Raw genomic sequence first — 23,162 nt, forward strand, 5'->3', positions numbered from 1 at the left:
GTTTACTGCAGCCTGTCCAGGTTCCTTTTATTTCTCATTCTCCTTGTTAAAACCTGTTGATCAATTTCTAACTCATTACTGATTATAAATTCCCACTCTAAAATAAATAGATGGATGGATGGATGGATGGATAGAGATAGATAGATAGATAGATAGATAGATAGATGGATAGATATAAGATGTTCAGACTTAGGAAAACTGTCATCCCCTTGAGACACAGAGGCAGGAGGAATTGCCCTGGGCTACATAGTAAGACCCTGTTTCAAAAGAACAAGACAGAATACTGTCAGATTCAGGACAAGATTAACAACTACACAGCCAGGCAGTAGTGGCATATGCCTTTAATCTCAGCACTTGAGAGGTAGAAGCAGGCAGATCTCTGAATTCTAGATCAGCCTGTTCTACAGAGCAAGTTCCAGGATAGCCAGGGCTGGGGAGATGGCTCAGCAAGTGAAAGCACTTCCAGCTCAAGCACGAGGACCTGAATTCAAATCCCTTGACTCAAGTCAAGAGGTGTGTGTGCCAGCTGCACCATAGCCCAGCACTGCTTGGATAGGCAGAGACCACTGGCCCAGCTGCACACAAACACACTCATATGCATGCTCACTGTCTATCAGCCCAGCTCCAGGCCCAGTAAGACACCGGATGTGAAGGGAACTAGAGGAAAAGGGAGAGCAGGCACTGTATCTTCCTCTGGCCTTCTCAAACACCCCTACACACACAGAGACACACACAGAGACACAGATACACAGACACACACACACAGAGACACACACACACAGTACTAATGTTGAAATCAAATGAGCAAACGTCACTAAAAACAGCCACCATTTCATGACTATTCATATCTCCATACACATGATATCAGTATGAGTGTGAGCAAACAGTGACAGGACTAAAAAGAGAAAAGTTCCTCACAGTAACTGACAGAAAAGCAGATTTAAAAACGACAAAATCATAGGATCTATAATGTAAGATCAAAAAGCACTGCATAATTATGGTACTAGGTCCAAAAACTTCAGAGGACACATGACTTTCAAACTCATCTTTCCCCACCCACGTGATCATAAAATAGATCACAAAGCAAACTAAAAACTATCAAAGGACTGAGCTCATTCAGGACATACTGTCTGATCATAGGGATTTATGTTGAAATAAAGTAAGCCTGCAAATCCCCTATGTTTGGAAATGAAGCAATTCACTCAGAAATAGTCTATGGAATCAAAGAAAAACATCCTCATTATTTTTAACTAAATGATAACTCAACATAATAAAATTTACAAAATACTGCCAAAGCAATAGAAATTTATAGCTTTAAAAGCATGTATTAGAAAATGACTACTTAAAAAAATTAATGAGGTATTTATATTAAAATCTACAGGATGACCAATTTATTCCACAAAAAGTAAAACCAATGGTATGAAAAGTAGATAAGGAGGCAGACATGGGTGGGAGGAATAAATAGAAAGAACCAGAACAAACCCAAAGCCTAGATTTGAGCCTCTGGTGAGTTATTTTAAAAAATAGAAAAAAATTATTAATATCAAGTTAAGGGCCAGGAATGCTTGCACCGTGTGCATGAGGACTCTGCTCCTTGGTCTATCCTCAGTATTGAAGGGAAACACAAAGAAAAGGGGGAGAAGAGAAAGAGAGAAATCACTAGAAATTAAAAACTCTCTCCATAAGAGAGTATTGTCAAGTATTCAAAATAAATTTGAAAGTATCCATGAAGAGAATGGACTTCTAGAAACATAATTATCAACTGAAACAAGTCTGAAAAGCTCCAGATCTAGCAAAGAAAAACTTTCCCCAAGGGAAACTTAATCACTGTTTTTAAATGAGCATGGGTCCTATCAAACTCTTGTAGAGAACAAAGGCTGGACAGCCCTAGCTCTTCTCATAAAACCAACATCGTTTCTGGTGTGGCACTGAGGATAGGCCAGGGTCCTTCCTGCACAAGCTACACGAGCACCCACAGAGCCACATTCCTGACACGAAACAATCTTAACACAAAATGCAGCAAGATATTACAAAAAAAGAAGACAGTTGTTCTCATTCAAGACATGTACATAGCCGGGCAGTGGTGGCGCACGCCTTTAATCCCAGCACTTGGGAGGCAGAGGCAGGCGGATGTCTGAGTTCGAGGCCAGCCTGGTCTACAGAGTGAGTTCCAGGACAGCCAGGGCTACATAGAGAAACCCTGTCTCGAAAAACCAAAAAAAAAAAAAAAAAAAAAAAAAAAGGTAAGTTAAAACTTAAACAAGATTTTTAAAAAATTATCTATTCAGGATTAAAAAAACTAAGAAAGAAGGAAATTCCCCTTAAGTTGACAAGAATATTTGGTTTTTTTGTTGTTTATCTGTTTTTAATGTTTTTCAAGACAGTTTCTCTGTGTAGCCTGGCTGTCTTGGAACAAACTCTGCAGACCAGGCTGGCCTCGAACTCAGATGTCCGCCTGCCTCTGCCTCCTGAGTGCTTGGATTAAAGGCTACCTCTGCACAGCTTAAGAGTATTTTTGTTTTGAGATAGGGTCTCACTGTGTACCTGGTTGACCTAAAACTCAGATTGTCTGCTTCTGAGTGCTGGGATTAAAAGTCTGACCACCACATCCAGCTGCAAATGTCATTCTTAATTTTGAAATATTGAAAACTTCCCCTGAGATTTGAAATGCAAGAATGTCTCCTAATACTTTTATTCAAAAATATTACACTGGGGGTCCTAATCGTATAATAAAGCAAGCAGAGCTGTGTAAGAACTGGGAGAAAGACAAATCAGCATCTGCGGATACTGAAGGCCTTCCACGGGGGTCTTCAGGGAACTACTATAAGCAGTGAGTAAACTCAGCAAGGCCCCTGGATACAAAGTCAGCATATAAAAGCTGACTGTAGAACAGAATATTTCTACATAATGGTAATAATTATGGACATATTATAATATGTTCTCACTATATGTACTAAAATGGTAAAATTTTAGACATAATTTGTCTTGGTTGGGTTTTTGTCAACTTGACACAAGCTAGAGTTATAGGCAAGAACCTCAATCGAGGATTTCCTCTATCAGATGCTGTTGGCAAGTTTGTACGGCATTTTCCTAATGATTGATATGGGAGAGCATTGGGGGTGGTGCCACACCCCTGTGCTGTGGTCCTGGGTTGTATAGGAAAGCAAGCTGAGCAAGTCGGGAGGAGCACCCCTCCATGGGGTCTTCATCAGCCCCTGCCTTTGAGTTCCTGCCCTGATGTGATCAGCCAAATAGACTCTTCCCTCCCCAAACTGCTTTTGTCATGGTGTTTTATCATAACAGAAAAACCAAACTATTTAAATAGTAGCTAGAAAAAAATTTAAAAACTCAAAAGATAATTTTTACAAAATATAGACAGGGAGGCTGGAGAGATACTCAGCAGTTAACAGCACTGTCTGCTCTTCCAGAGCACCTGGGTCAACCCCACCATTTACAACCATCGGTAACTCCACTTACAGGGCTTCTGATGCCCTCTTCTGGCCTCTCTGGGCAGCAGGCAAGCACATTGTGCACAGAGACACAAAATTTAAAAAATTATAAAAGATGCTTTAAAAAAATATGGACATAGCTTTTGTAAAGAAAATCATAAATAGAAAAAATAAACAATTAGATACATGAATTTATCAGGAATTAAGGTTTAGTTTTGTAAATATCTAATTTCTTCCCCAAACTGGTTTGTAAAAACTCCAGTTAAAATTTTAACAGGCTGGGCAGTAGTGGTGCATGCCTTTGATCCTAGCAGGTAAAGGCAGGCGGGTCTCTGTGAACTTGAGGATAACTTGGTCTACAGAGTTCCAGAACAACTAAGGACTACACAAAAAAACTTGAAAAACAAAACAACAATAACAACAGCAACAAAATCAGCAGATTTTATGTAGCATGTTTGTAACAAATGGCAAGTGATAGTAAAATTATATTTGCAACATGAAGGACCATAAACCATAAACAACCAGGGGCAATTGCTACAAACAAAAATGAAAAGACTGATGGGCGCGGAGGTGCACACCTTTAATCAGGCAGAATATCACCAAGATACTCAAATTTACCACCAGAGGTGAGGGCACATACCTCTAATGCCAGTGCTATAGGGGCTGAGGCAGGAGGATCACAGCACCAAACAAGTCCAGGTTATGGATTTATTTCTGTATTTAGTCTACTGTGATTGTGTTGCTTGAGCACACGAAGGAAATCACACACACACAGAGTTGGGAAAGAGGAAACTGTCTCAACAAAACAAGAACAATTACAAAACCCTTAAATTACACTCCTGACAACCAAATACCACCAGTTTCTTTTCTTTCAAGTAACAGCCTCACTTTTTTTTCAAGAAAATATCTGCCAAACATCCCTGCAGAAGCAACCCCAATTCACCTCTCAATCCTCCTGGCACATACAAATGCAGCCTATGAAAGCAGCAGCAAGTTGAGCTTCTAACTGAGACAAGCACACACTGCTGTTCACCAGGCAGCCATCACACGCACTGCACAGCAGAGGCGCTTATGGGATCTCAGCTCCTCACGCAGGACATTAAAAAGATGCACTCACAAGGGCTCGGATTTAATAAAATCAATAATTTCCCCTGCTTTATCAGGGGTATTCTCAAATTTAAAACTAGATTTGTTTTAAACTACCCACAAAGCTTAATGAAGAAAAACCACTGAGAACACAGCCTGCCGTCACTATCTTTATCCATGAGAAGGCATCGTGGGCCTTATTCATCACTGCCTTGGGACCAGCAATACAAATGTCAATGGTGAAATGGCAAATGACATAATGGTTATAAAAATAGTTGTGACCTCTCAGTTCCCTGAAGAGGATTTAAGGAAACCTCACTGACCACACTCTGAAGACTGCTAAACTCCATTGACACAGGGCAGTGGGCCCCATCTTTAAAATGCAATGCCAAGCAAAACGAAACCCACAGACACTGCATAAAAACAAAACCAGGCAAAATTAAACTCTAGGTGCACAACGTAAGTTAATAAAACACACTGGGAGATTTCAACACATCTTTCTTGTGACTGACAAACAGACGAACATCAGACTTGAGAAGTCTTGTGTGTGCAGGTGTGTACCTATGGAGTCGGAGGACAAGCTCCCGTGCCGTGCGGCTCCTCAGTCACTATCTACATGGAGTTTTTGAGACTGGGTCTATCACTGGCCTGGAGCCCAGAAAGTAGGCTAGGCTGGCTGCTCAGCAAGCCCCAGGGATGTGTCATCATGCCTGACTTTTTCATGTGAGTTCTAGAGGCTAAACTCAGGTCTTCAGACTTGTGTGGCAAGCACTTTCCTGACTGAGATGTTTCTTAGCTTCAGACCACAGATTAAATAGTATAGTTAAACTCTTCATCTAGTGGCCATACACGGAACTGTACATCCAACAATAACAGAATATACAATCTTTACAAACATACAGAACACTCCTCAATGTACTCAGCTGAAAGTACATTTACAAAAAAAGAAAAAATTTTCAATAAAAATAAAGACCTAGCACTGTAGTGAGAATTTTGATCTTTTTAAAAACACAATATAGGAATGTGGTTTCATTTTAATCCCAGGTACAGGATATGGGGCTGCTTTAGATTGTCTATAGCACAGCAGCTGACTATGATTTGCCTGGTGCTCTAGCAGTGGTGTGATTTTGCCAGTTGCAGATAGTTTCTGTGATTGTGTGATATTGGGAATTCCGAGGGCTTTTCAGAGGGTATATAAATGTGACGGCTCTAGGAGAGGTGGGGAGGGGAAGGTGTTGTTGGTTGGTTGCTGTTGGTCATGGTTTGCCAAGTAGTTGTGCATAAAGAAGAAGAAATTAGACATCTTGCCAGTGAAGATCAAACTTGCCCCAAGGAACTCCACGCTCCTAATCAGCAGGAATTAGTCCATTGATAACACCCGCCCCTTTCCTTCCTTATCTAGTGTTAGAGGGTTGAAAGGGTGGGAAAAGGTGGAGAAGTGTGGAAGAAAAAAAGAACCCACCAAGTAGCCAAAGACCAGCCACATAGTAGGGCAGGCATGGCAGCGCACGCCTTTAACCCCAACACTCAGGAGGCAGAGGCAGGCAGATTGTTATGCGTTGGAAGCCAGCCTGGGCTATGTAGTGAGTTCCAGGTTGGCCAGAGCCACATGGTGAAACCTTGCCTCAAAACAAGAAAACAAACAAAATAAATAAGGGCTGATATTATATGAACACTATCTGTGTTTTGTGATTACTTTAAAAAAATGAATAGTAAAATGATAACTAAGACTAACACTTGAAACTGAGCACGGTGGCATATGACTGTAATGCCAGAACGTGGGAGGTGGAGCAGGAGGATCAGGAGTTCAAGACTAGCTTTTGTTACACATTGAGTTTGAGGCTAACCTGGCAAAAAAAACCAAAACAAAACAAAACCCCCAAAACTAAAAATACAAAACAAAACAAAAACAAACAAACAAACAAACAAACAAACAAAAAACAAAAAAACCTGCCTTCAAAAGCCAAAAAGCAGGGGCTGAGGGGCTAGCTCAGTCAATAAAGTGAGTTTGGTCCCTAGCACACTCATACAGTAGACAGGCATGGTAGGATGTAGCTCCAACCCCAATGCTGGAGACAGGTAGATAGATCTCTGTGAGCTCCAGGTTCAGTGAGAGACTCTGTCAAAAAATAAGATAAACAGGGGCTAGAAAGATGGCTCAGTGGTTAAGAGCACTGCTCCTGCGGAGGACCTAGGTTCAGTTCCCAGCGTCCATATGGCTGCTCACAACTGCCTGTAACGTCAACTCTCTTCTGGCCTCCACAGACAGGTAGGCAGGCATGCACACAGCACAAAAACTGTCATACATATAAAATAAAAATAAAGAAATCTTTTTAAAAAAAAAAAAAAAAGAGGTAAAAAGTAATTGAGAAAGATACCTGATGCTGACCCCCAGCCTTCACCAGCACTTACACACACACTTGCACACATATGATCATATACACACACAAATAAGTAATAACACGAAAAACAAATAAACAAACAAAAACAAACAAACCCCCAGCCTGTAATCCATGCACTGAGGAAGCAGAGGCAGGATAGTTGCTGTAAATTTGAGTCCAGCCTAATACATAAAAAGCTCTGGGCCAGCAAAGGCTACATAAGACCCTGCCTGGAAAACACCAGAAACTCAGCAAAGCAAACAAAACAAAAGGGAGCCAAGAAAGGAGTAAGAACCCAACCTTTGCAAATGTTAAAAACACACTGTTAATGGTCCAAAGGCTGAAGAAGCCACAGAAATCGGAAAATACTGAAGACTGAGTAACAAAACGCTACCTAGCACATCTGTGAGTGTGTGTTGGAGAGAGCGTTACAGCTCTAACTGGATTTTGTAGGAGGGAAGATAAAAATTAGTGGTCTGAGAATTTGGCTGTTAGGGAGAGTAAGCAGAAAGAACACACGAACCCTGCTAGCAGCCAAGTCTGTCTGAAGGAAGATGTTTTATCTTACACACATGCTACAGCCAAAGTACAGGCTATCTCTGTCTAGCATGGCACCTCAACTGACAGTTTCAACTACTCAGTTAATTCCAAACAATTATAGCAAGTGAAGCTTTTCCCAGCCCCACTGTCAACTGCTCCAATTTTGGGTGGGAACCTTTCTCCATCCTCCCTAACTCCTTCTGTGAACTTAATACTTGAGGAAAAACAAACTGTCCTTCTGTACAGACCTAGAAATCATACTTTGAAAAGCTCAAAAATTCACTCAGCTGTCACTAAGGTTGAAAAAAAGTATATACACAAAACAGCTGCATAGACTTTGAAATACCATGAGAACTGTTTACAAATCCTCATCATGTGTGCAATGTACATGTGTATACACGTGTACCAAGGTGTGATGCATGTGTATACATGTGCACCAGTGTGCATGTGTGGAGGCCAGAAAGTCAACATCAGGTATCTTCCTCTATCATTACCAACTTTATTTGTTATTTTGGATTTATTTATTTATATGTATGAATGATTTGCCTGCATGTGCTTATGTGCAACACAACATGCTCGATTTTATTTTTTGAGGCACGGTCTCTCACGGGACCTGGAGCTCACTGTTTGGCTTGACTGTCTAGTCAACCAGCTACCTCCATCTCCTCCATCCCTCCTCCTGGCTCTGCCTTGGAATGCTGAGCTGACAGGCATGGCCTACCACAGGTAGCTTTTTATGTGAGTGCTGAGGACACAGCGAGCACTTTATCCTCAGCCACTTCTTCCTTCACTGTTTCCCGGTACAGTCCCCTTCCTTCTCCCCTGACATCTATGTCGATCGATCGCTGATGGAATCAAAGGAAAGCCTGTAGAAACAGTCTGGCCCCTTTCTACACTAATGTCCTTTATTGCACGTGCCCATGGGGGGTCGGGGGAAGAAGGAAGAAAGGAGGAAGGGAGAGAGGGATCAGCCTCAGGTGTTCCTCAGGACAGTAGTACTTATTTTTTGAGATAGGCTCTCTGTGGGACTTAGGGCTCACCAATTAGGCTTGGATGGGTGGCCAGAAAGCCCTGTAGATTTTCTGCCTCCACCTCCCCAGGACTGGGAGTATGAGCTTGTGCTGAGCTTCCATGGGCTCTGGAACCTAACTTGGGTCCTTATGCTTGTGTGAGCAGTGCATGTACATCCTGTAAGAAACTATCTTCTCAGTCTTTCCAGTGCTTCTTGGGTGTATTTCACCTTCCTAGACCTGCACAGGTCACTGCACCAGGCTTCAGTCCAAAACTGAGGTACTCTCAAATCTCCAAAGTCCACATTCCCACCTGACTGCAATGTCCTAAGAATCCCTCAATCTCAACCCTGTCCTTCAATGGTATTAAATCCTCAGCCCTTGATCATTGTGGGCTGAATGATAACGGCCCCATATGTTCATTCATTTGAATGCTTAGTCACCAAGGGTAGAACAGTTTGGGAAGATTAGGAGGTGTGGCCTTGGTGGAGGTTTCAGAGGCCAGCCCCAGGCTTTCTGACTGCTGCCTGTGGATGAGACTGTAAAACTCTCAGCTACTGCTCGGCACCATGCCTGTCTGCTTACCACCATGATCATGGACTAACTCTCTAAAACTGTAAGCAAGGTCTCACTTAACTGCTTTTTTTTTTTTTTTTTTTCATAAGAGTTGCTTTGATCATAGTATCTCTTCACAGTAACAGAATAGTAACTAAGACAGTCACAGTGCCCTCCTGCCTAGACCTTCATTCCTCCTCAGCCTGACTCTGAAGATGATCACTAAGCTGTACTCTTACTATGCTAGTAATACAGATCCAGTTGCCTGGCCCCCACAGGCCTAAAGCCGAATCACACAGCCAGGAAAAGGACACTGCTCCTCCGTGTCAGCTGGATTCCCACTGCTGCTCCTCTGCTGCTCTCTTTTCCTTGACTCCTCTTCTTTGCCAGGTCAGTCTGCTCTCCTAACCTGCTTTCCCAGCACTGCAGCCTGCCTCTTCCTCTTATTCTGTGCCTTACCTCACAGAAGAAAAGAAAGGGAGGGGGGGGGGCGCACTTAAAACCCACTCATTTTTCAGCTTTTCCTTTGCGGGTTCCTTTACCAGGAAAGTCCAGTCCAAATGTTACTTTGTCAAAGAGGCCTTCACCGCCTCACTCCGGTAGCCATTCTGCCTCCAGCCTAGTTTATAACCTTGTTTCATTCCTGTATAGGACATCTCACAAATGCAGGGCACTGAAGTCAGTGAGTGCGTGGTAATGTCACTTAAATGCACTAGTTCCTTGGGAACACTGGTTCTGGCTGAGTTCTGAATTACTTGTGGGGTGCAAGTAGCATATTCTTTACACAAAATTCAAGCACACTTTTCTAATTTCAATGCCATTACTGTCAGGTTTTCTATGTCTATTCCTTTTTAAATCTGTCCTGGTCTCATCCATGCCACCTTCCTCAGTGCTGGCCCCTGCCTGTCACTTCCTCAAACCTAACTTGTCATTCTAGGGGTGTTTTGCTGTCACTGTCTATGTGCATGGGTGTTTTGCCTGCACCTCTTGTATGTCTGGTGCCCATGGAAGCCAGAAAAGGCATCAGAACCCTTGGAACTGGAGTTATAGATGGTTGTGAGCCACCATGTGGGTGCTGCGAATCAAACCTGGGTTTTCTAGAAGAACAGTCAGTGCTCTTCACCCCTGAGTCATCTCTCCAGCCTTTGTTATTTTCTGAAACAGGGTCTTATACTCTTTAGCCACCACTGGCCTCTAACTCATGGAAATCCTCCTGCCTACACCCCTCCACCCAATCACTAGGATCATAGGCATGAACCATGACATCTACCCCATTCTAGTTTCTTTACAGTATCTAGCATTCTTCCTGCTTTACCCTAAATTATTTTCAGTAACTTCTATGCACAGACATGATCAGCATCTGCGACATAAATGCCAGCCTCAGGACAGTCATAGCTTCAGTCTCATCCCCAACTCTTTCCTCTTAAAAGCCTCAGCATTTATCCTCTGCCTTCCTGTTACCCAAATGAAGCTGCTCCTTCTCTGCACTGAAACCTCGGAGCCTGGAGCCCCTTGCTTTTCTACTCTTTCTTGCCTGGTTCCTCCTGTAAATGAACATTCAATTATCATTAAATCCCCTAGCCTTTTGCCACATGCCCTTTTGCGTGTCACCCTCCAGAGTAGAACGTTAGCAGTTTTCAAGCATTAGTTCAGCACAGCTAATCATTTAAACTTCAAATGGTTAATACGTGAAAGAAGCCAGACACAGTGGTGTACGCCTTTCACCCAGGCAGAAGCAGGCGGAGCTCTGTGATTCAAGGCCAGCCTGGTCTATCTACAAAGGGAGTCCAGGACAGCTAGGACTTGTTATGCAGAGAAACGATGGGAAAGAAATCAGAAACTAGTTAAGCAAAAACTTTCCTATTTTTAACAGAAATGTAATGTAAGCAGGGCATTGGAAACCTCAGTCCTCAAGTGGTTAGGCACTCTGCATAATGTAAATCCTACTACTTCTCAGGTGCCACTCCCATGGCTACTGAGAAGAAATACTTGTTGGGAGCCGACTTTTAGCAGAAAGCGGCTATCAGCTTTGCAGCCATCTCAAGCCATATACCCTGATGTGAGACTTGTTTTTTCAACAGCCTACAACAGCTGAAGCACACTCTGATATCCCACATATTTTGTTTTGCTGTTTACTGCCCACAGCTGCAAGGCGCACGTGGTATCCACCCTATAGACGCTGGCAAGGCTTACGTCATATCCACACCTGCAAGGCACATGGCAAAAGCCTATAAATACCCCAGATTTCCCTTCAATAGAGAGAATATGGGAGACAATGAGAGAGACAATAAAGGAGAGAGAGAGAGACACAATAAATGAGACTTGAGACTTGATCAGACCCTCTGTCTTGTCTCCATTCTTCGCGTCGCCTCCCTTTCCCCCCCCCCCCCTTTCTCTCTTGCTAGACCCAGACCTGAGGAACAGAGCAGGCTGTTACAGTTTGGCTGCCCAACGTGGGGCAGCTCGGGCATTAGAAATACTCACGTAGATAAGTCCTGAATAGTAGCGATCCTTCAGATTGTGTAAAACAGAGGCTTCATTCAAGCATGTCAGCTCTGCCATATCCTCCACCTTGGAGAACTTTGGTGGGTTCATCTTCTGAATGTCATCTTTGTTGACCATTGCTTTCTTGCCATTCTCTGCCAGCTCCACCATAACTTCATCACCCCGTTCTTCTTTAATACTCGCTGCCTCAAAACCATGGCGTTCTGATGGAATCCACACCAGCTTCTTAGCTGTCCAGTCAGCTTGAGTGGCAGGGTTGTAGATGACAGCCCTGTCCACAAAGAGATACCTCTCCGGATCCTCCAGTCCAGTTCTCTGGGCCATTGTAAACAGAAGGACCCAAAAGTAATTGCCTCTGGAAGAGAAGGGCAGAATTAGATGCTTGGGACAAATAAAATAATTTACAAGTTTGACTTTCGAAGAAACTAAGTAAAACCTTCAGTAAGTATAAAACATACAGTTAAAGAGCCCAGTATCCCTCCCCACAGCCACAGTACCCCTCATTCTCCAAGGTAAACTTCAGGGGTAACCACTAATCATGACTCTGGTTGTCTGGTAACCATACAAGATCTGCCCTCAGTTACCAAATGCAGAGACAAGCAACAAAGTTTCCCGGTGACCTTTTCTATCTGCTTTCTCCCTCATCATAAATTAAGCAGGGAATTAGGAAGGGAAAGGTGGAAGAAAAAAACAAAAACAAAAACACCCCAAAGATACATAATAAAAGTTTGTGGAATGGTACTAGAACTATTGTGACCACAGGCCATAGCTACAAAAAAAGATGATTACCAGAGGGTAGAACCAGGCCCGGGGTGTAGCTCAATGGTAGAGCATTTTCCCAGCATGCACAAGGCCCTCAGTTCTATCCTCAATACAGAAGCAGGAAAGAGACACACAGTGATAATATCTGAATAAATTAGAGCTAAATTATGCTTTCTAGTTCATCTTCAGACAAGACTCAAGTCAATTCCCCTAGACCTTCACTATGGCCCTTTAATCTGAAGTGTGGGGGCCACAGAAGACATGTACAACTTGGCTTCAACCAAGACTTTCAGGTATGTCATAACAACTCCTCAGGACTCCATCTGTATCCAACAACTGCTCCCACTCCTGCATCTCTACCTTTCACTGCCCTTTCACATGTACCCAAAGTGTAAATGTGTAGTATAATAATTTCCAGATTAAAACAGCTCCTTAAACCAGGAAGGTAAACAACTCAAAATAGATTCAGGAAGTCCCTGAAACTAAGCATATTCACTAGGTCTCTCTCTGCCACAGTAAGCAATAAAAGCTCCTAAAGGGAGTCTCTCTTAAATGCAGCAGAGCCAAACTGTAAAAAAAGACCCTCACACAAGCTGAGGGACAAAGAAGACTCTTGAGACAAGACCAGCTACCTGGGAGAAGCAAAAATCAGCTGAAGTGCCTGGAAGAGATCAACTGAAGAACCTAGAAATGACGCTTTCCAACCTATGGAGCTGCCTACAGGCTGAGCAATACATTCCAGGACCCCAGCTTTCTGAGCTGTCACTCATGCTAGGGTGGCCTTTGGTGATACAGCTGTCTTTGAGTCATCTCTGCTCCTGTAACCCCTTAACCATGTTCATGAAAGGAATCCCAATAAAATTCATTCGTTCACCATGTTGAAATGTGGTAGCATCCATACTTTGGTCTGTTGTGGGCTCCCTGTCTAGGGTGAGTAGATGTGTCTCCTGAAGAAAAGTTTTGTAACACAACACCATGTCTTCCATTAACAGTGTATGGCCCCAAAGCAAATATTCCAGAAATGGTACAGAAAAAAAAAACAAAAAACAAAAAACAACTCATTGTAGTAACTTACCCTATACTGAGGAAAGGTGTGTTCTGTCACTGTTACAACACAAAGAGTTCAAGATACAATTGGTTTATTTAGTGCTCACTGACTACTGGTACATTAGGAGAGAAGCAAAGTCTCCATCCATGTCATGGTTAAACACTTCCCCTATACTTGGGCAATTAACCTTTCAGATCAAAGGACATCATGCACCTTCCTGATGTGACTTTCCTGACAGCATCTTTCTAGAATCTAACATCATAGCACACATTTCTTGCTTTTTACCCCCAAAGTCTGAGTTATTCCAAATTTCATAGGAACTGTTTCTAAGACTTCACCCAAATCAACCCAAGAAACCAAGTGGCTGCTTTACTCTATCAAATCCACTTCTCCCCTTACCCCTGCTTGCCAGAAATATTGGGGGCTGTTTGTAAGCGAAAGGACCAATATAAGGCATCTTTGTAGGTTATAGAGAGAAATCAGAGTCATCCAAAGTTGTAAACAGGTCATTAACCTTGAGTCTAGAAATAAATCTCAAGGTCCAAGAATCCTCTAAAATGGTATAAACTGTGAAGTACTTTTAGTGTGTGTGAGCATGTGTGCATCATTCTAAGGAGTCAATCCATAGCTTTCTTCAGATTCTCAAAGGGCAATCTATACCCTGAAGGATTAACTGCTAGCAGTGCGTACAGATACTAGCTCTTTAACCCCTCAAAAGAGTTTATCTCAATCAAATAGCTATGACCCTTCAGAAATTATTTGCTACATGTTAACGAATTATAATCCCCTATGCTCTAGAGCAGTAGGTCTCAAACTGTAGCAGGCATCAGCAGCACAAGGAAGGCTTACTGACACTCAGACAGGCATCAGCAGCACAAGGAAGGCTTACTGACACTCAGACAGGCATCAGCAGCACGAGGAAGGCTTACTGACACTCAGACGCTGGACCACATCCTCAAAGTTTCTTATTCAATCTGTATTTCCCCCCTCTTTTTTATTAAAAAAATTATTTTTGTTTATGTGTATGAATATTTTGTCTGCATGTATGTATGTGTACCACATACAAGCTTAGGACCCATGGAAGCCAGAAGAGGGTGTCAGATCCTGTGGAACTGTAGTCATAGATAATTGTGAGCCATGTAGGGGCTGGAAATTGAACCCAGGTCCTCTGCAAGAACAAGTTCTCTCAACTGCTAAATCTCTAAGTCCAGCCCAAGATGGCATTTCTATCAAATTCTCAGCTGATGCTAATGCTATTGGTTCTTGACCACTTTTGACAACCACAACTTCAGTTCTCTGTCTACTAATATTACCAGCAGGCATATTAGAGTAGAAAAGAAAGCCAACGGTCAAAACTTATTCACAGTTGATATAAAGAGTGTCCAGACACTCTACCTTTTGGAAGTACAGAATCTATTAAAAGTATTAAAAAAAAAAAAAAAAAAAAACAATTATAGCAAAATGAGTTTATCTTATTTTTATTTGGTTAAAACACACATACAGCACTTTGGAAAGTCTCTGTGTATCTGTAGGTTTACACACTTTAATTTACCTTAGATGTGGAAACACACTTACATGTGGTGGGCAGCTATAAACTAGAGTGATTTAACAAGTACTAGGTAAAGTACATTATGGTATTTTGGAGGGGAGGGTATTTTATCAAATGGGGACATTTAAAATTTACTGGTACATGTTTACTATGCTGAAATGCTAATTAATGTGGAAAAAACCTAGTCAATTTTAAAATTTCATAATTGCCACATGCTCCTAGTTTTGTGGCAGAAAGATAATATACACACACCTTTTTGGTTTTTGAGTCCCAAGCAGCTGCCTTAGAAGTCAGTATATAGGTGAGGCTGGTTTTGAACTCCTAAAGTTTCTACTTCCACCTCCCAAATTCTAAGATGGCAGCTGTGTGCCCCCATGCCCAACTTCTTCTGTTTTTAAATGGAGTCGATTCTTTGAGTCTAAAAGTTGAGCAGTAGATTAAAAATTATTTTTATTTTTAACACATCCACATTTTTGGACTAAATCCTATGGAGACAGTTACCTGTTCCTCGCTGTGTGGTGTTGGTCAGTTACCCTGGTCCTTGGTACAGGGCAGAGAATCCAGACCTACCTTACATAAATGGGCCCCATCTTTATAATTCACTTCAACTTCCCACAATCAAAAAAAAAAAAAAAAAAAAAGCCTTCCCTCCTGACCCAAATGCTACCCTTTCACACTTTCTTTTCAGGTCAATCTGGCAATTTAATCCTTCCTTCTCCTACCTCTCCTTGCTGCCCTTCTGGCAGTCTCCTCGACCTACCTAGCAGTGCACCACAAGGCTCACCTAGCAGGTAGGAGGTGCTCTGGGGTTGTTTAATTCATACAGTTCACGAGGTCAGCAAAGATGTTTTAGTTAGTTTAGCTCTTCACTTGTTTGCAAGTATATTGTATTTTTTTACTCCGCTGCACATTTGGTATTAGATCTGATTTAAAAACAGTATTTAACATGTACCACTTGCAAATATTTTGCCTTGCTAAAAGGGTAATACCACAATTTTTTTAAAACAAATAATCTTGTTATACATCCCTAATTACATCCAGATACTGTTCTAAATATACATACATATATATATGTATATATATATATATATATATATATATATGTATATCTAGGTCTTAATCCTCACAAGAGGGGTACAAGATAGCTTCCATTAATAACTCTGTTTTACAAGTGAAGAATCCAAAGAATTCTGAAAATAGACAAGTAACTTGCCCAAGGTCACAACATAGCAGAGGTCAAAGTAGCAGAGGTGGTTGTCTTAAGCCCAGAGACCAGGGTACAATGATGAAAGTGGACTGTAAGGGAAGAAGTTTTGAAGGACAGGTAGTATACATACCATGTTATCAAATTTAAAAATCCTGTCTGTCAATAACGAGTTAAAGATTATAGGTTTAGTCAATGGGCACATTAGTACAATCTGGCAAAGACTTTAATACTTTCGAAAAAAAATGCCTACATTTAAGAAAAAAGGGGGGAAAGTAATGTCTGTAATAGACAGACATGCAAAGGGCCTGAGAGTGCTGGTGCCACCTGAAGTAACTAGTTATAATTAAATCATGAATCAGTGTCTATATGAATTTGCCTCCTACAGAGTCAACGTCCCTGTCCCTTACACAGGCTATAGACGACTGCCCCTGGGACATCCATCCAGGTCGGTTTTACTTCTAATGAAATGCTCTCTAGCAAAACTCTCAGCTGCTTCCCAACACCCAGGGTAGGTGTGGGCAGAGAAAAACAATTCAATTTTATAAGCAATGAATATAAAAAAAGCAAACGAAATAATAGCAAATTATCCACCCTAGAGGATGCTTCTAAAACAGATGAACTAAATGAGACCGGTCCCAATCTGTGTAATTGCTATCTATCACCGAGGTCACTGGCATTACAGGACTACACACATCTCCTCACTTATCAAAATTCTACTTAACCAAACAATCACTAATGCAAAAAGCAAGATTGCTATGAAGCCCTCCATTAGCTCCCAAATAGTAAAATACTTCCAAAACTTGGATCTCAAACCAGGGATTTAATTTCTCATGTGTGATACAATGTACAGCAAACGCTGAGGCGGATAGTCTTTCACCCTACAACGTGCCCTTCAAATTTTCCTCCATCTCACTCTCTATCCAGTCTCTTCATTGTCACGATTCCCTAAGGAGGCCAAATACATAGCCCAGCACTCACAGGTCACATCCTTTTGCTGCAAAAGCTTGTGGTATATCACACAATTGCACCATATGCTTTCTGCCGATAAGGATGGGAAGAACAGAATTTAAGATGCAGAAGTAAAGAGATACATAAAATGGCCACTTTTCCAGAACCGGAGACAGACAGGGCATACTTAAACATCACATGAACAGGGCTACAAGAATAGTTAATAGCGGCAGATTAATAACGGAGATGGAACAATGAATAGATTATAAAGTTTTCCGGAGTCAGATACTATCAGGAATAATTAAACCTCGCCCAAAGCATCCTTAGTTTCAATGTTTGAAAAAAACAAAATCAAAATCTCAGTATAGCTAAAGTATTATTATTTAGTATTATTTTATTCAGCAAAAACAGCAGTCTTTGTTCCATCCGCAGTCTGGATCTACCCCGCCTGCTTTTCCCTACCCCACCCCAACCTACCCCACCCCCTTCTATCCACCGCAGTGATCTTGAAGAGAGCTGCAGAGGCCCCAAGAAACAAGAGATAACGGTCGTAGGCAGAGACCCGGTTACCCAAACCTCACCAGCTCAGGTCAGACCCGCCGAGTGGCCACCTCCTAAGGCCCCAGTTCCCAGACAGGCCTGACCGGGGGCCTCTTCGGTCCCTGGGCCGCATCCGCCCACCAAAGGCCCACAAAGCCCCGCCAACGCCAAGGACTCCACAGCTTCAACTTCCCTCCGACTCAAATCCACTTCGATTTTATAAGATCAGAGTATGACACCCCAACTACAGAAGGCCAGGGCGAGATTCTGCGGCGAGCCATTACCAGATCACTTACACAATAAAGCGATCCAGAGGCGAAGGTTGACCCTCCCCCCGGCCGCTCCGCTACAACGCGCCCGGGCCACATTTCCCGCCTCGTTCTCCCCAACGGCCCAGGCCTCGCCCGGCGTCCACCTCCCGGTCCACCACGGTCCCCAGCGAGCGTGGCATGAGGTCTAGCTCCAGTCCTCCTTTCCGAGACCAGCTCTGGAGCCTCTCGCCAGTCGCATGCTCCCCAGACCATGCAGTTTCAGGCCACTGGTCCCTAAATCTCACAGATCCAGGCTCTGCCTTCTGAGTCTTCCGAGAACCCCTCAGTCGCACCCCTGAAAATCTAACTCCACCTAACCCACGGTGCAAGCACCCTAGGGTCCCCTCCTACTCGCACTCCCAGCACCAAGATCACATCCCAGGATTCAGTCCTCTCCTAAGAGGAGACAGACATGCCGGGCGCCTCCGGCCCCTTACTAGGGCACTCACCGCCCAAACCCACGCTTCCAGGGATCCAATGCAACCAGGAGTTGGTCCCTACATCCCCACCCCCAGATCTCCATTCTCATCCCCTTCAAGGGTCGTCCTCACGTATAACCTGGCCCTGATCCCTGAAGGAGTCTCATTCTCAAGGACCCCATTTCCCATCCCTCTAGGGGTCTCTTCATCTCTATACACTGGGGTCCCGTCACCTCCACAAGCTCCGCTCTCCACTGCCCAATCTCCCTTTCCCAGCTCCCGCCTGGACTCCTCCGTCTCTGTGCTCCAGACTCGCCCCATTTCCCAGCCCTGGTTCCTTCCCTCCTCCCTCAACCGTCCCCACTTCCAGGACGCCACACTCGGACCCAGGCATCTGCACCTCTCACCTTCAGCCGAAGATGGTGGCGCCGGCACACGTCCCCAGCAGCGACCACAGATCCAGCGTCTCAGTTCCAAACCCACCGCTGCCTCCGCCAGGCTCCTTTAGCACTGCCGCTCGCGCCTGCCCCACCCACTCCCACCCTCATTGGGCCAGCTCCACGCCCATCACCGCCGCCCCCAGACCCACTGGTCGGTTTGCGCGCCCATCTCCCAGGAAAGACGTTAGCAACCCGAACGAAGCTACCTTCCCAAGTCCGGCTCCCTCCACCCACCTGAAATGATGCTCATTGGCTCCCGCTCCCGACCTAGACCCACAGACTCCCAATTTCATAGGCTGGCACTCACGCCTGTCAGAAACTCCGGGAGGTGCGGCTGGGGCAGTGGCGGGCGATTGGCTGGCTCTGGAGGGAGATGGACAGCTGAAACTAGGAGCCGGGCGATCCCGCGAGGCAGAGGGCGCCGACCTTGTTGGGGTGTACGCTCTGCGCTAGTCAGGGCTGGGTGGACAGTGGGGCAGGTGTGCCGCAGCAGAAGCCAACAGCTCCCACTGGTCACGTCTCTATTGCGTCGGGCCGCCGCTGCAACCCACTCGAGCGTTCTGCGGCCCGTTGGCTTGCCGCAGCCTCTGGGTCCCTCGGCGGGACCGGCTTTCACAGAGGAATTGCTGGCCCCCGGAGCTGCCTGCAGGGGCGGGGCTGGAGCGCGGTCCTGAGGCCTGACGTCACCCTGGAGCTTCAAGGGGTGGGAGCCGCTGCTGTGCGACTCACCTGCAGTGGGGGAGGGGTGCCGCTCGGTCAGTGCGCTAGAGCTCAGTCCTGACCCGGCTGCACTCAGCTTGGAACCCTGTGGCCGCTGGAGTCCCCCGTACTGATGCTTCCTTTCTCTCGTGACCCGCCGCAGTTGGCTGTTTGCTTGCTCAGCCTCTTAGGCAGGGCTGAGATTCCAAAAAATACGAGAAGCAAACGGGCCTGGCAGAGAAGACCAGGAAGCGACTTCATTTGTTCATTCACTCATTCATTCCAGTTCCCTATAGAAGAGAAACTGGGTAGGGATTGCAGGATTCCTGTGGCGTTGTCATATCCCCTATGGCTAAAGAACCAGTGATTCAAGTGCCTTAGAAAGGTTCTAGGACCTCAGGTGGGGGTGGGCTTCCAAAATAAGGAAACCGGAAAATTGAACTAAAAAATGTAATGAAATGTCTGCAGAATCTAGTCAACTCTTAATTATACATGTATAAATATAATAAAGTAAAAAACCCACAAGAGCAAAATCGGTTATTGTTCTTATAAAAAGATAAATATTTTTATTAAAAATTTTATAAAATACTTTATTTTAAAACTGCTTCAAGATTTCTAGTATTTAGTATTGGATATATGAGTGTGTGTTAATAGATACCTTGTAAATGCCTGGGAAACGTCTAGACTGATTTTTTATTTTGAGTGGAAAAAAAATGAAAACAAGGCAGGAAGTGATAAGAAAGGGTTGGTGGAATTCAGAGAAATCTCCAAGGCAGCTGAATGCAGAGCCCTTCCAGGGGAAGCGAGAGTTCTTTGTCCTTTGTCCAGGTGCATCTGGTCTCCGCCCCCACCTGCCCGATAGGGTGGCTGCCCCCTGTCCAGGTGTTTTGTGACTTTGGCACCACATGAAGAATTCTATCCTTGTGAAGTCTACAGAGGAAGTATAAATTAGCTATACAAAACATAACAATGATAGCCCTCTGATAAATGTTTCCCGATTTAGAAAAGACTCAGCTATCTCGAAGTCATGAGTCTAAACTTTGTTACCCAATGAAGTCATTTCTAAATGCTATATTCCATGCTTAGAGCATCCACATAAATAGCTGAAATAAGCCATCAGATCCATGGTTTCCCATAATTTGAAACCTCCTCGTAATTTTACAACAAATTCAGGGGACCATTGGAAGGAGAGAACAAGAAGTTCACCAGAATTAAAACTCACACAGACATTTGTCTTGATGAGAACTCAATAACAAACTGTCTCTAATACATTTCTAGTCCTGGAGTCTCTTCCATCTTTTCATCTGCCAGATATCTCCCATCCAAGTACTGATTGAGCCTGGTCCCACTTTTCTTCTGGGATCAAACAAGATCTGGCATGATCAGAGTAAAATGTCCATACATGTCTGTTCCACATCTCTTCCTGGATGGGAGGGGAATTAAAAAGTAACAGGCTCCAGGTCTATCTTTTGCCCATCCACGCATGCTTCAGCCTTCTTCCTAAGAACTTAGGAAGAGTCCTAAGTTCCCTTGATCAGCTTCTTTGCTTCCTTCTCCCTCATCTTCCCACGTAGCCCCACCCTCACCCCCACCCTCAGTCCCCCTTCATCCATTCTAGACGGGCTTCTTCAACTCTAGCCCTTACCAAAACAAACAAAGGGAACACAGAATTTAGGATCAGACCTGGCTCTAAAGGCAACTCTGCCACTATATCTATAAACTCTATATACTGTACATTAATATTTGACAAATTACCTCCTCTCTAAAAGGAGGATATAGATGTGTTCTGGAGGGATTCATTTATCTAAAATGTTGACTTGGTGGGTTACTGTATAAAAATGGCATGACATCATGGATTAATGTCAGAAATGTCAGACAGAAAGTTGCTTTTTTTTTTTTTCCTATAGTACAAGTTCACTATGAAGAGGGAGAGGAAACCCTTGTCTTTGTCTGTAGTAATATTAGCTGGTGACGTAGGCTGTTTCTACTTCTAAAAGCAAAAGTTCACAGACCATTGTTTGGCAGGGACTGGGTCAGAAGTCCAAATTCCATCCCTCAGGGCAGTTTGAGCATGTGAGCTTGTTTTGTTTTGTGTGTGCAGGATTGATAGGCAGATTTTTTTTTTTTTTTTTTTGGATTCAAACGTTTGAAAATTAAGAGCTATCCAATGTTGGTAGTCATTAGGGGGCTATGAATTGAAAGCACAATGAGATCTCACTTTACACCCACAAGAAGGGTAATGACACCCGCTAGGCGCTAATGAAAGAGTAAGGGTCAAACCAAAGCAGGTGGGGACCTAGAGAAACAGGAACTTTGCAGTCATTACTGGCCGGAATGTAAAAAAACGCTACAGCCACTTTGAAAAATAAGCATTTTCTTTAAAAGTTAAACGTATTGTGTGCTTTAGTCCTTAATTTAAAAAAAAAAGAAGTTAAATATAAATTTACCAATTTCACAGTTATACCCTTGGGTATCTTTTTTTAAAAAGTCAAGGTTTTGGGGAGATCCTATGTGCATACAAAAAAAAAGTACATAGAAATATTCACATAGCATTATTTATAATAGCCAGAAGATATAACAACCTAAATGGGGATGAACTGATGAATCGATACAAATAAGTGGTATATCTGTGCAACAGAATATCATTCAGCAATAAAAAGTACTTAAAGATGCATAGGCGCAACATGGAGGGACCTTGAAAACCTTATGCTCAGTTGATAAAACCCAGATACAGCAGTACATACCCAAACCATCCCATCTGCATGAAATGCCCATAAAAGGCAAAACTAGAGAAAGTAATATGGCACTTGTCTGGGGTGACATCTGGGGTCACAAAGAAAAGACAACACAGAATTCACCAATAAATGAACATGAGAGATCTAATTGGGTAATAAAACCTTCTAAAACTGTACCCTTCCCCCAGCCATGAGCAGTCCTGCAAGACCTTGTTTACCACAACAGACCAAGTGATAGGATTTAGGTGGAGTTACCCACCTTGGCTGCACAGAACACAGAAGCAGAACTGCCCCTGGGCTTGCCTTGAGACGTCTCTGACCGTGACCTAGAACGGATTATGGATTATCCCACCCATCTGAAACCAGGAGGGGTTGTGGGTTGGGTCTTCCCCTTTAAATTGAGAGCTGAACATTAAAGCTTTGAGCCTTGATCAGAGAACTTTGTCTTGGCTTCATCTCTTCTCGCCCTCCGTCCCCTTTCATTCCCAGCCCCCTTTCAGGTGAACCCAGTTGACTTGTGGCCGCAGGCGGCTACTTAAAACTAACTTATGGTACAAGTTGCGCAACCTGGTAAACTTACTAAAAAAACTACTCCCTCCCCCACCAAAAAACAACCCAAACCATTAAATTGTCTACTCTGAATTATATAAGTATGTAAATATACCTCAGTAAAGTTATTTTTAAAAATAAAGAGAAAGGAGCTAGCTAGCACATGAAAACCTAGACTTCCGGCTTTTCTTTAAAAATGGCAAGATCTGGAAATCCAGAAACTGTTTGTTGGTATCTCATTTTAGACGACACACATATTCCTTGGGATGCCCTGGTCACCACCCTCCCTGCCATCTTACTCCTGTCCTGACTTTCTCCTGTCTGGTTGTAACTGTAGTCTGCTTATTTGTTTTGTTTCTTCTTTTGCAGTGTTGAGATTCAACTGAGAGCCTTGACTGTGTTAAATAAGTGCTCTTCTGTTGAGCTACA

General features: G+C 43.5%; 1 protein-coding gene across 3 annotated transcripts in view; it reads right to left on the reverse strand.

Annotated features, from left to right (window-relative positions):
- Positions 1-19,076, reverse strand: part of Myh10 (myosin heavy chain 10) — a 126,349-nt gene extending 107,273 nt beyond the window's left edge. The window contains exons 1-2 of one of the 3 annotated variants that reach the window (XM_076936568.1): positions 19,058-19,076; positions 11,506-11,881 (exon numbers count right to left, since the gene is read on the reverse strand). In XM_076936568.1, the coding sequence (XP_076792683.1) occupies positions 11,506-11,850 (345 nt within the window). In that variant the 5' untranslated portion in view covers positions 11,851-11,881; positions 19,058-19,076. Of the gene's footprint in view, positions 1-11,505; positions 11,882-18,717; positions 18,969-19,057 lie in introns of those variants that run through there. The other 2 variants (XM_076936567.1, XM_034506364.2) reach the window with 2 other exon arrangements.
- Between the last annotated feature and the right edge of the window lie 4,086 nt (positions 19,077-23,162).

The sequence above is a fragment of the Arvicanthis niloticus genome, chromosome 6, assembly GCF_011762505.2.
Source record: "Arvicanthis niloticus isolate mArvNil1 chromosome 6, mArvNil1.pat.X, whole genome shotgun sequence".
NCBI classification, from domain to species: domain Eukaryota; kingdom Metazoa; phylum Chordata; class Mammalia; order Rodentia; family Muridae; genus Arvicanthis; species Arvicanthis niloticus.